Genomic DNA, 12,619 nt, shown 5'->3' on the forward strand with positions numbered 1-12,619 from the left:
ATTTTTATTGTTTGTGATCAACTTCGGTGATTCTCGTTTTAAGTCTATTTTCTCTAGTTAATTAAGCCATGTTCACTTCTTTATCTACTTAAACATACAATGAGTATTAAAATATTTATAAACGTTATTATTTTTTACAGTTTCATGATTAGTCGTTATTTATCTTGTACTCTTGGGACATTAGCAAATGTTTTTTTTCTACGAGTATTAAAATACCATACATGTTTAATCAATATGGGTGTGTCTCTGGTTTTTTTTTGTTTGTGAAGACATGGATACAAGTTGGATTACATTGCCAAATGACCATTCGAACTACATAGATGGTTGTTTGAAATTTATTGCGATAGCTAAAGAAAGTCTTGTAGAAGAAAAACAAAGTGTCCTTGTAAAAATTGCAAATTACGTTATTGGTTGCCGCTTAGTGAAGTAGAGGGGCATATTTTGTTCAAAGGCTTTTATCAAAAGTATACAAATTGGATTTGGCATGATAAAGGGGATGTTCTTGATCATATAACTAGTGTTGATGTTGGTAGCACTAGTAAAGGATCATTTGTAGGTCGTGATGATATGAGTGGTCTATTCAATGCAGCTAATTTGGTTAACGTTTCACACTTTTCTAAAGGGGTTATGATGAACTTCCTCACTCACACATGAAAAATAGCGATATTGATGATCTATCTATGGGATGTAGTTATAATGATGATTCAGATCATGAGTATGGCTCTGATAAGTTATATGGTGATGAATCTCATAATGAATCTAATAAACCATCAGAAGGAAACAACATTGAGGAAGAGGCAAAGTATAAAAGATTGTTTGAGGCCGCAAATGAAGAACTTTATGAAGAATGTCAAACTTTCTCAAAATTGTCCTTTATTTTACACTTGTTTCATATTAAGTGTATGTTTCATCGGTCCAATGATTCATTCAATAAATTAATTGAACTTCTACTCGAAGCATTTCCCCAAATCAGAGAATTCCCGTCATCTTATTACGAGGGGAAAAAGTGAATTAACAACTTTGGCCTTGGATATGAAAAAATTCATGCATGCCCAAGTAACTACATGCTATATTGGGGGGGAATTTTCGGAAAAGGAGGAGTGTCATGTTTGCCACACATCAAGATGGAAAACAAGTAATGGTGAAGGTAAAGCATAGAAAGGAGGAGTGTCATGTTTTCCACACATCAAGATGGAAAACAAGTAATGGTGAAGGTAAAGCAAAGAAAGGCGGAGTGTCATGTTTGCCACACATCAAGGTAACATACATTACTTTAACTATTAACCCACTAACCCACGTTTACCCACCCTCTAAGTCAGTCAATCACCTCCATTACTTCTGATGGGTTAAAAGTTGATAGAATTTTGGATATTGATTGGAGTATACTTAATGAGAGTGAGAATGATTGGAAGAGTCATGCTTCTACTATTGCTCAAATCTATACAGTTGAAGTTAAAGCTTTAGATTTGTTGTGTTGTTTTATTTTTTTAGTTAATAGTGTATGATTTGGTTGAACATGTTTGTCGAAACCTAATGTTATCAGATTTAAGAAATGACCTCCAAAATTCGGTAAAAACTTTCTGATTTAGGATCCATTTTTCAATCAAAGAACACTTATGACTTATCTCTCTATTAAGACTAAATATTAATTACTCCCTTTTATATACCACTTTTTCAAATTTACTCCCTTTTATATTATTTTTTCAAAATTACCACCTTAACATTTTAGAACTTTAGAATTTGATACCAAAATGCAACCCAGGCAACTACAAGTGTTCTTTTCCGGCAATTTTAAACTTCTCCTCCTAAAATGTGTTTTTTATGACCAAAATACCCTTATACACATTATCTTATATTCAATCTTCATCTTCTACATTTTTAGTTGTTCATAATTTTCATTTTCTCTCTTTATATCTATTTCTTTTCCTCATATCCACTTTAATGTGCTATTTTTTCATGAAGATTGTAATCAAGCATCTAAAAAAATAAATATGTGGTAAGTATTATGAAATTTATCTCCTTAATTGTAAAATTTATAGTGTGCTTTACACCCAATTGATCCCCACTCTTTTCCGAAATTACAAATTCAATTCCTCTTTCTGGAACTCAAACTGCACATGATAATTAACACTAAAAAAGAAGTGAATGCCATTTCTCTGCATTAAAATGCAAACAATCTGCTGTAAGTTAATCAATTTTAGCTATTTGGGGATTTAAATTAGGTGATTTAGAAATTGTACTTCACTAACTCAGCCATTGACCTTAACTAAGCAAAGATAATGAAAAAATAAAGTTAATTAAGACATGCAATCATTAAGTAAATCCTAATTTTAAGAAAATAAATTCTGAAAATTAAAGAACTATGCATTCGGGTTACATCAATAGATATAAGTTAATAAACAAGACAAACTAACTTGATTAAAGTAGCAATTGGGAATTTGAAGTAAAAATGCAAAATGGATGATTGATTGAGGATATGAGGACGGAAGAAACCCAAAATAAAGGGGATTCAGACTTAAGAGGTTTAGTTTAAAGGAAGAGGTAAACATGGGTGATATGTTACAATAACTTGGTAAAAGAGGGACTTATTAATGTAAGGGTAAAAGGTCCATTAAGTTATTTTTTCACCGGAAAAGAATATTGGTATCAATATTTAAAGTTTTGATATCTTAAGGTAGTCATTTTGAAAAAAAATTATAAAAGGGAGTAAATTTGAAAAAGTGGTATATAAAAGGTAGTAATTACAAGTACCGCTCCTTACCGGAACAACCACTCACCACCACCATCACTACTCCAGCTTAACTTTCATACCCACCACTCCAACGGAGATAACTGTGTGAATTGTGATGCCTCCCCCAGATGCTTATCCATGGCTGTCAATTACTAGTTAAAAATCAACTAGCCTTTATACAATCCAATGAATATAAGCTCCAATATAATCAACACTTGTTATCTCAGTTTGGTGCGCATCTTTAAAATCCGGATTCAATGAAATCCAAGTGCTTTATCGGATTTTTTTTATATCCATTATTCATTCACTCACCTCCTTCAATACCCCAGTTAGTTTCAACCATCAATGCTTTTAGAACTGTAAAAGAAGGTTCGCTACAACGTATCAGAGTCCCTCAAATTAGCTACTTGGAACCAAAACTCAGGTTGACTTGCCTGAGTTTGTCTAATGTTGGGTTCAATGGGCAAATACCGATAGAGATCTCGCGATTGGTTAACTTGCTCAGTCTCAATCTTTCATCTATTTTTTACTTGTTTGGAATTTATCCTCTGAAACTAGAAAATCCCAGTTTGGAATTTATCCTCTGAAACTAGAAAACCCCTGAATTATGTTTTGTCTATTTTTGTTCTCTTTTTAAGAATTTTGTGATCTTATTTGTTTATTACATATCACCATTCCATTTGTGCTCAATTGTTCACAGATAAGGAAGGAAACTATAAGACGGTCAGTTACGCTATTCAACCGCATGATGTTTGGCATGATAATGGTACTAAGTACTTTATGACGTTTAATGAGTTTTATCAACCACTCAAAATGGGAGGACATATTCTTATTAGATTTATCAGCCATGTTGCGAAAACTGAGCAAATTTGTCCTATTAACGAATTAGATTGGCGCCATGTTAGTGCACAACTGAAAGTTTACATTTTAAAGCTAATTCGAGTAAGTTTTTAGTATATGCAGATAGTTTGGATTCTTATTTTTTTTTTGACTTAATTGACAAGATAATAATTCATAACAGTTTATTTGAGTATCTTCTTTACTTCTCTTTTTCAAGGATCGTTTTGTGATACCGGATGGAGAATTATTTGACCAAGCAATTCTCAAGCGCACGGGTAATAGTGTAAGGCAATATAGACATCACTTGAAGAAGATATTTTTCAAACCAATGATTAAGACCAAAGAACAAATATATGAAGCAGTGCCTGATGGACATCCTCGTCGTAGTTGGATTCGTTTGGTTGATTATTGGTATTCTGACAAGGGACAGGTACACCTTTAATTTAAAATATGAAACAAAGTGTTCTTCACTCTTGCTGGTTAATTTCAAATTTTGTACTTTTGTAGTGAAAATGTCTGTAATATATATTTCGTACAGAGATTGGCTGAATGTGGAAAAGAAGCACGTGGTAATCAAAATCATATGCATACAACGGGGCCTACTAGCTATGCTAACATACGAGCTGATTTTGTAAAATTTCCATCTCTAAAACTTCTCATGTATATTCAATTTGAAATGTATTAAATGCTCAATCATCTTTTTATTTACTATTGTTGTGTGACTAACAGGAAGAGAAGAATAAAAGAGAACCAAGTGTTTTGGAGATTTTCAAGCAAACGCATCGTAAGAAAGATGGAACATTTGTAAAAGACACGGTGACAGAGGATTTCTTGGTAAGCATATCCTATTTCCTTGGTAAGCAATTTACTCAGTACCGTCAGACAGATGATAGTGAATGTACAGATCCCAAGAGATTAACGTATGTTAAGGAGATTCGAACCGGTGTCTGCCACTACAACAAATGTACTGCCATGGTTATTTATTTACACGCTTAAATATTTGTTCAAACATTAAATGCAACAGTTACTTTTTTTGGAAATTATATATACAATTGAGTGCAAATGTTATACATAAATATCTGTTGGTGTCGTGGAGGCGGCAAGGGATAGTGTGTGCGGTCTAGGTTCGATTTCCGCATAAATTCATTTTTTCTGTAATATTTTATTTTATATGTATAATGTATTCATCATTCTGAGGAAAACAAATTTTAATTATTATGTATCAAAAAAAATCTCTCATCTGATTTCTATCTTTCTTTTTTAAACGAATAATGATTTACATTTGACTGAGATGTTGTGTGAAAGTGCTGAAAAGCATTAATGGTTGTGTTTGTGAATTTAGTTTATTAATTTGTGTGAATATTTCGTAAAATGTGGACGGGTTTTTCTTAATAAATGAGGAATGTGCTGCATCATCATCTTTTTCTGTTCCTTGTACATGTTTTGCTCATATTTTGCCTCATTCTTCTCCTTTTCTTATATAATACATCACTACTGCTTATTCAAAGTTTGAGCTGTTCATATAATAAAATTGTTGAGATTGAAATTATCTTAATATACTTATTAAGATCTATATTTTATTTTATTTTTTTTAGATTGATGTAGATGCAAGTATTGATATGGAAACTACCCTACACCCATCTAATTCAAAATCTCGTGTACAACTTGAGAATGAAGCCTTTAACAAAGTAATGTACGGCAAGGATACCCCTACACGTCCAGTTGGTTATGGATATGGTGTAAAGCAAAGTGATGTGTTTGGAGTACATAGTTTCTTAAGAAAAGAGGGATTTGGTTGTGGAGCCAGTAGTAGTCTAGCCTTAGAAAATATGAAGAAGGCTGTGGATGATGTGACCAAAGAAAATAAAGAGCTAAAAACCCAGTGTAATGAGAGTAATGGACTATTGAAAAAAATGACGACACAGTTTGCTCAAATACTGGACCTCTTTAGTACTGGAAAAGCTACGACTGAAGTTATAGACATGGCAACATCAGTCTTGAACATGAACATGGGCAGTACACAGGTATGAGTAATTTTTTTAACTTTTCCTTGTATTTTTTTTTTGCCATAGCATAGAGCCTTGCTTTGTTTATTAGTGTGAATGCCGCTTAGTATGTGGAATTCACCCTACTCGCTACTCATTCCCGACATATTTTGGCGTTGATGAATCCCTCATTGAATTGGGCTTGGTGAATTGTGTTGTGAATCCCTCATTGAATATAATGTGACTGAAACTAGGCAGTTGGATTGAGTTTTCAGTTGCAGCAGTTGCATTGGGTTCTTGACTTTTGGTACTATACTAGCATAACAATATATTCGGAAATTTTATAAAAATCAACTAGTGTATATTCTTTTTTAACTCGCCATCTATTATCTGACTAGAATGTTTTATAATGCATAGTGATGATATAAGAACTTCTATTATCTTTCCGTTAGCTTGCTGTTACTTTTTTTCTTAATTTTATTATGCAAAAAATTAATAATGATGCTCAGTTTTCATCGTTGCTGCAAATTTTTGTTGGTACAGGGTAAGTTCTATAGGGCGTGATAGGTTCCGGAAACTTATATCGAGTCTTAGTCCATTAATAGAGAGAAATTTAAGAAAGTTTGGGGTTGTTTCGTTATTGTTCGGTTGATCGATTTCGAAATTGACATGCTTCTTCGTGGGTCTAGGTTTATAGTGAAGCCGGATGTTCGTGCTTGTGCTTCTACATTTACTTGTTCAATTTAGTGCTTTATGGTCATTTTCCCATTGTTGTTGTGGTTTCTAATGGAAAATGATAAGAATGGTGTGAAAATTGTAGAAGAGGCAAAGATAGAGGATGAAAGTGCATCAGAAACTAAATGGCAAAAAAAGTAATCCACTACCAACACCTCGATCTGTAAGATCGTATGCATTAGACATGCCTGAGTGAAGAGACAAATAACTTTATCTAATACAAGTAATTGAATAAGGGAAGGATGTATGTAATTAGTCAATTAGATTGTGATTGTTTTTGTGCTTTATTGAGCTGAATCTGAATATTGTTTAGTAGTCTCATCCTCTCGCTAATTCTCTCTCTTCTTACCTTTTGATGGGTAATTCTATTCAGCACAATTTTGAAACATTGTTGTGAAGTGTATATGTACTAATCAAATATATTCATATAAATTATATTTTCTTTGCCCGTTATAGGTTTCAGATTCATCAGATGGTGATGATGCCCTTTCAAATGTTGATTGAAGATGTGCCTTCATATGTTGATTGAAGTCTCTTTGACATTGCGCCTACATGATTGAAACTCCTACCACTTTCAAACTATATTCAGTGTCCTTGTCTAGCTAGTTACGTAGCATTTTTTTACGATTTTTTGGACTTTTACTATCTTCCGGATCCCTTTTGATATTTTTGATTTTGGTACTATAAATTACGTACTATTTTATATTAGTTAAATTGTCAATGCTAGCTAGCTATAGTATTTGTGACGGAGACGGTATATGTATCAAACGTATGATTATTTATAAAAGTACGTGGGTACGTTATTAATTATATACGGAGTATATTGTATTATTATGTTTTTTTTGTCATTTAGTAATGATAGCTACTAGTACTCTATTATTTATAGGTGTATTTAATTAATCTCTACGTACGATTTTATATCAAAAAGCCGAAATTATACACAAGAAGAAGTGTCAATAAATAAATAGTTGACGCCTAATTCCGTCTCATCGAGTGACACATAAAACTATCAATAGTCGCTGAAGACGCTTAAAAACGTCAAATTTGTTAACAATTAAAAGCGTCAACAGTCCATGAAGACGTTTAAAAGCGTCAAATTTGTTGACAAAAAAAAACGTCAATAGCTACCAAAGACGCTTAAAAGCGTCAATTTTGTTGACAATTAAAAGCGTCAGTACTCTAAGAAGACGTTTAAAAGCGTCACATTTGTTGACAATTAAAAGCGTCAATAGTCCATGAAGACGCTAAAAAGCGTCATAACTATTGACTAAAAAAAGCGTCAAAAAATATCGACGGCCCAAAAATTGACGCTTTTATAAAGCGTCGGTAAAAAAAATTTGGCGCTTTAAAGCGTCGAAAAACGCCTGAAAAAGCGTCACCATTGCAAGGTATGTGTAGTAGTGTTAAGGAATTGTGTCATGTATGTTTAATTTATTTTTAGTTAATGCATTTTATTTTTGTTGAATGAATCGTTGAATGAATTTATTTAGATATTTTTGCAATCGGTTGTAATTTGTAATACTTAGTGTGGCCTTAGTCAAATTATGTTTTCGTAATGAAGGAAACATAATTTTTTATGTAATTATGAGATCTCGAATCTCATTTTTTCCTTTAGTTTTTGGGTTTTGAAATTAGAATGTAATAAATAGGTTTATTATGTAAATTTATTTATTGTAATTTTCAAAGAAGACTAAAGATGGAGATTGGAGCTCACTCCCGCTACATGAATCAAGATGGAACATCGAGACAAGCTTCTCGGGTCCAAGGATGGATTCCAAACTTGTATTTAATGTTCATTTTGATAGGATAGGCCATACTAGGACTTTATTATTGCTTTTACGTTTTTCATTCCTATTTCTTTTCACTCACATGATAGTTTATGCATCATATTCCGCCTAAAACCAAACCACCTACTAAAATGCATGAAAATTGACACATATAGGTTGTATGTTAGTTTTCATAGACATATAGATGTCACATGTTTATTAAGCCATCATCTTAGTTTAATCATTCACGCATGCTAGATATTAGTTCAGTTAAAATGAATTAAAATAAAGTTGATGGGATCTTCCTCTAAAACGGAAATTGAGATTAGTCTTTATAAGGGCAAACAACTATGAATCCCTTCTTCGTCGGTAGGCATAATATGACCCCTTCTACGTTGGGTAAATAGTTTGTGTTGACTTAGTTTATCTCAACATTATAGTCCGAAGAGTTTCTCGTGATTATGATGGACTAAAGATAGAATTTACAGAAATTTATCGACCAAGAATTCTAACGGTAGAATTAGCTAAAAGGTTAGCTTATCAATTTACAGATAATTGAGTCTTGGAATCATTTATATAATTCTTGAGGAAGGTCAATTGTATAAATGTTTTGATTCTTCGCGTTAAGACATTAGATCATTAGACTTAAATTAAAATCGATGCACATGCTTATTATTTATTCTTCTTTTCGCAGTGTAGAACACGTTTATTTTACTGTTACAACAAAAATGTCTGGAAATAACGCAATCCAAATGCCTAGTGCCACACTTGGACGCGAGTCCTGGCTGAAAATATTCATGGACCAAATGAATCAGTTCACACGTCTGAAAAACGACGGGTCCAACTTTGGGATGGGAGGCAAAGATTACGGAATCTTTGCCATTGCGACGGTAAGCTCAGGTACTTAACTGAGCCAATACCGGTAAACCCAGGCCACAATGCAGGAGTCAATGAGTCACTCGCTTATAGTGACTTCGTTATGGAAGCGGGTGCGATAAAGAATGTACTCATCTTTGCACTGGAAACCAATTTGCAGAGACGCTTCATTGCCTAAGGTGCGAACAAGATTTTCACCACGCTCACTAACGAGTTCTCAAAAGCACCGAGAATCGTTACATATGAGCATACATGTCGCTTCTTTGATGCGAAACTCCAGAACGGCCAACCGGTTAGCCCACACATTCTTCACATGATTGAGAATGTCGAGAAGCTGGAGGCTCTTGATTGCAAAATCAGTGAGAGCATTGTCATTGACCGAATGCTTCATTCTCTTCATGATGGTTTTGCCCTTTTTAGGGCGAACTACTACATGAATGACTTGAAAAAGAGTCCCCATGAGCTACACTCCCTTCTCGTACAGACCGAGAAGGATATGAAATTGAGTGGGAGCATGAAGCAGGATGTTCTCACGATTTCCAACAAGGGTAAAGGTAAGGGCAAGGCTCATGGCGACCTAGCTGTAGGTAAGGCAAAGTTTAAAAAGCCAGGAAATGGTAAGAGTGGGCCTGGTGAGACTAGTGGCTCACAGGGCAAGGCAAAGAGCAAGGGCGGTGACATTGAGTGCCACCATTATCACAAGACTGGGCATTAAAGGAGGAACTGTCCCGTGTACCATGAGGACATCAAAGCAGGCCGCGTTGTTCCTGTTGGTATGTCATCTTATATTCATATGATTGAGATTAACCATGTAAGTTTCGGAACTTGGGTACTTGATACTGGTTGTGGTTCTCATCTGTGTAATCATTTGCAGGGCCTAAAGAACATCATACCTCTCGAAAAAGGTGATGTGGACCTGCGAGTCGGGAATGGAGCACGAGTTCTTTGTTGTCTCGAAGGGAACATATGTAATCCAACTCCCTAGTGGTTTTGAGTTATTTTTAAATAACTATTACTATGTACCCAGTTTGTCTAAGAACATTATTTCTGTTTCCGTACTTGCTTAAGACGGTTTTGCATTTTCAATAAAGGATAATAGCTGTATTTTCTCTTTCAATGAAATGATTTATGGCAAAGTAGTTTCCATGAATGGAATTTACATCTTAGATCAAACCACGGAAGTATTACACATGAATAATAATAAATTAAAGGTTGGTGACAAAAATCGAACCTATCTATGGCATTGTCGAATGGGACACATAAATGAGAAACGCGTAAAGAAACTCGTCAATAATGGGACTATTCCCGCATTCGATTTTTCTGCATATGGCACGTGTGAATCATGTCTCATTGGCAAAATGACTCGAATTTCCTTCAAAGGTGTTGGAATGCGCGCTAGTGACCTATTAGGACTCATACATACTGACGTATGTGGACCTATGTCAATTACCGCTAGAGATGGCTATAGATATTTTATCACTTTCACGGACGATTTGAGTAGATACGGATATGTCTACTTAATGAAGCATAAAAGTGAGTCCTTTGAGAAATTCAAGGAATACCAGAACAGGGTACATAACCAACTGGGTAGAAAGGTTAAAGCACTCCCTTCAAATCGGGGTGGCGAATATCTTTCAAATGAGTTTGATCAACACCTTAAAGACTGTGGAATCATTCTACAGTTAACTCCACCTGGAACACCTCAATTAAATGGTGTGTCCGAACGGAGAAATCGAACCTTACTTGATATGGATCCATGATGAGTCACACGGTAGTGCCTAATTCATTATGGGGTTTTGCTCTTTTGTCAGCTGCTCTTATACTTAACCGAAGTCCGACTAAAGCTGTCGACAAGACTCCATATGAAATGTGGAAAGGAACGGTCCCTAACTTGTCCTTTATTCGGGTTTGGGGCTGCGAGGCTTATGTCAAGTGGAGACACGAGGATAAGCTCGGCCCGCGATTGGTGAAGACATACTTTATAGGTTATCCAAAAGGAACATTTGGTCATTACTTCTATTCGCCTACCGAACATCGAGTTTTTATTGCGGCTAGTGCGACGTTCTTAGAGAAAGAATTTATCGAGAACAAGATGAGTAATAGAACTTTCGAGCTGTCGGAGATTCCAGAACCAACAACCGAGGAATGGATGGAGGAAGTTGTTCCTTCACTGATGAGACGGTTAATATTCCTGAGGAACCTATGAGGTCGGGTAGAGTCTCTCATCCTCTGGACATATACATTGGTATGGTCGAGGAGAATGACGTTTTACTCTTAGAGAGTAATGAACCCGCTAACTATAAAGGTGCTATGGCATGTTCCGACTCAAAGCTGTGGCTCGAAGCCATGCAATCCGAGATGGACTCCATGTATGAGAATGACGTATGTGATCTAGCTGATTTACTTAATAAGGTAAAACCTCTACAGTGCAAAAGGATTTACAAAATAAAGCGTTCTGTAGACGCGCAACCAGATACCTATAAGGCACGACTAGTGGCAAAAGGTTTCACTCAAGTGCACAGATTGCATTATGATGAGATTTTTGCACCTGTAGTCATGCTACATTCCATTCGGATAATCTTAGCGATTGCCGCTTTTCATGATTATGAAATTTAGCAAATGGATGTGAAAACCGCCTTCTTAAACGGTTATTTGGAGGAAGAGTTGTACATGGTGCAACCCGAAGGTTTCATAGATCCTGAACATCCTAAGAAAGTATGCAATCTTAAGCGCTCCATTTATGGACTTAAGCAAGCTTCTCGGAGTTGGAATCATCGTTTCGACCAGGTGATAAAAGAGTATGGTTTCACTCGATCGGTCGAAGAACCATGCTTATATATCAAGTCGAGTGGGAGCAAGATTGTATTCTTGATATTATATGTCGATGACATACTCCTGATTGGGAATGACATTCCTCTCCTATCTTCGGTTAAAGTGGTTGAAGAACCATTTCCAGATGAAAGATCTGGGTGAGGCACAACGCATTTTGGGAATCCGTATCTACCGAGATAGATCACGACGGATGTTATCACTTAGTCAGGAGTCTTATTTGGATAAGATTCTTGAGAAGTTCATCATGACCAACTCCAAGAAAGGGAACCTTCCAATGACGACTGGGATGCAGTTGAGCAAGTCTCAGTCACCCACGACGCCTGAAGGGATTAAGCGCATGAGTCGTGTTCCTTATGCATCTGCAATAGGATCGATCATGTATGCCATGATATGCACACGTCCAGACGTGGCATATGCATTGAGTATGACGAGTCGGTACCAAAAGACTCCGGTGAAACACACTTTGGATAGTGTTAAAAACATCCTCAAGTACCTACGGAGGACTAAGGATTGGGTATTGACTTATGGAGGCGATACTAAGCTATGCGCAATCGGTTCTGTGAGATGCTAGCTTCCAAACGGATCGAGATGACTCAAAATCTCAGTCCGGGTTCGTCTTCACTCTTAATAGTGCTGTGGTCAGCTGGAAGAGTTCCAAACAGAGTGTTGTAGCAGATTCTACTACTGAATCCGAGTACTATACCGCTTTAAAGGCAACAAAGGAAGCGATATGGATGCGTCAATTCTTACAAGGACTAACGGTAGTTCCTAGTTCGAATGACCCAATCACCATCTATTGTGACAATAGAGGTGCCTTCTTCCAGGCTAAAGAGCCAAAGTCTAGCAACAAATCT

General features: G+C 35.7%; 1 protein-coding gene across 2 annotated transcripts; it reads left to right on the plus strand.

The window, feature by feature from the left end:
• The first annotated feature begins 4,467 nt into the window (after positions 1 to 4,467).
• On the plus strand, positions 4,468 to 7,100 carry LOC141626849 (uncharacterized). Of its 2 annotated transcripts, none has more exons than XM_074440455.1 (3): positions 4,468 to 4,535; positions 5,167 to 5,595; positions 6,748 to 7,100. In XM_074440455.1, exons 1-3 carry the CDS (start codon positions 4,494 to 4,496, stop codon positions 6,793 to 6,795), a joined length of 519 nt encoding a protein of 172 aa, XP_074296556.1. In that variant the 5' UTR covers positions 4,468 to 4,493; the 3' UTR covers positions 6,796 to 7,100. The 2 variants fall into 2 exon arrangements, with proteins under 2 accessions (XP_074296556.1, XP_074296557.1); XM_074440456.1 differs by lacking the exon at positions 4,468 to 4,535 and adding an exon at positions 4,664 to 4,695.
• The last annotated feature ends 5,519 nt before the right edge of the window (positions 7,101 to 12,619 follow it).

The sequence above is a fragment of the Silene latifolia genome, chromosome Y (genome assembly GCF_048544455.1).
Source record: "Silene latifolia isolate original U9 population chromosome Y, ASM4854445v1, whole genome shotgun sequence".
Lineage (NCBI taxonomy): Eukaryota > Viridiplantae > Streptophyta > Magnoliopsida > Caryophyllales > Caryophyllaceae > Silene > Silene latifolia.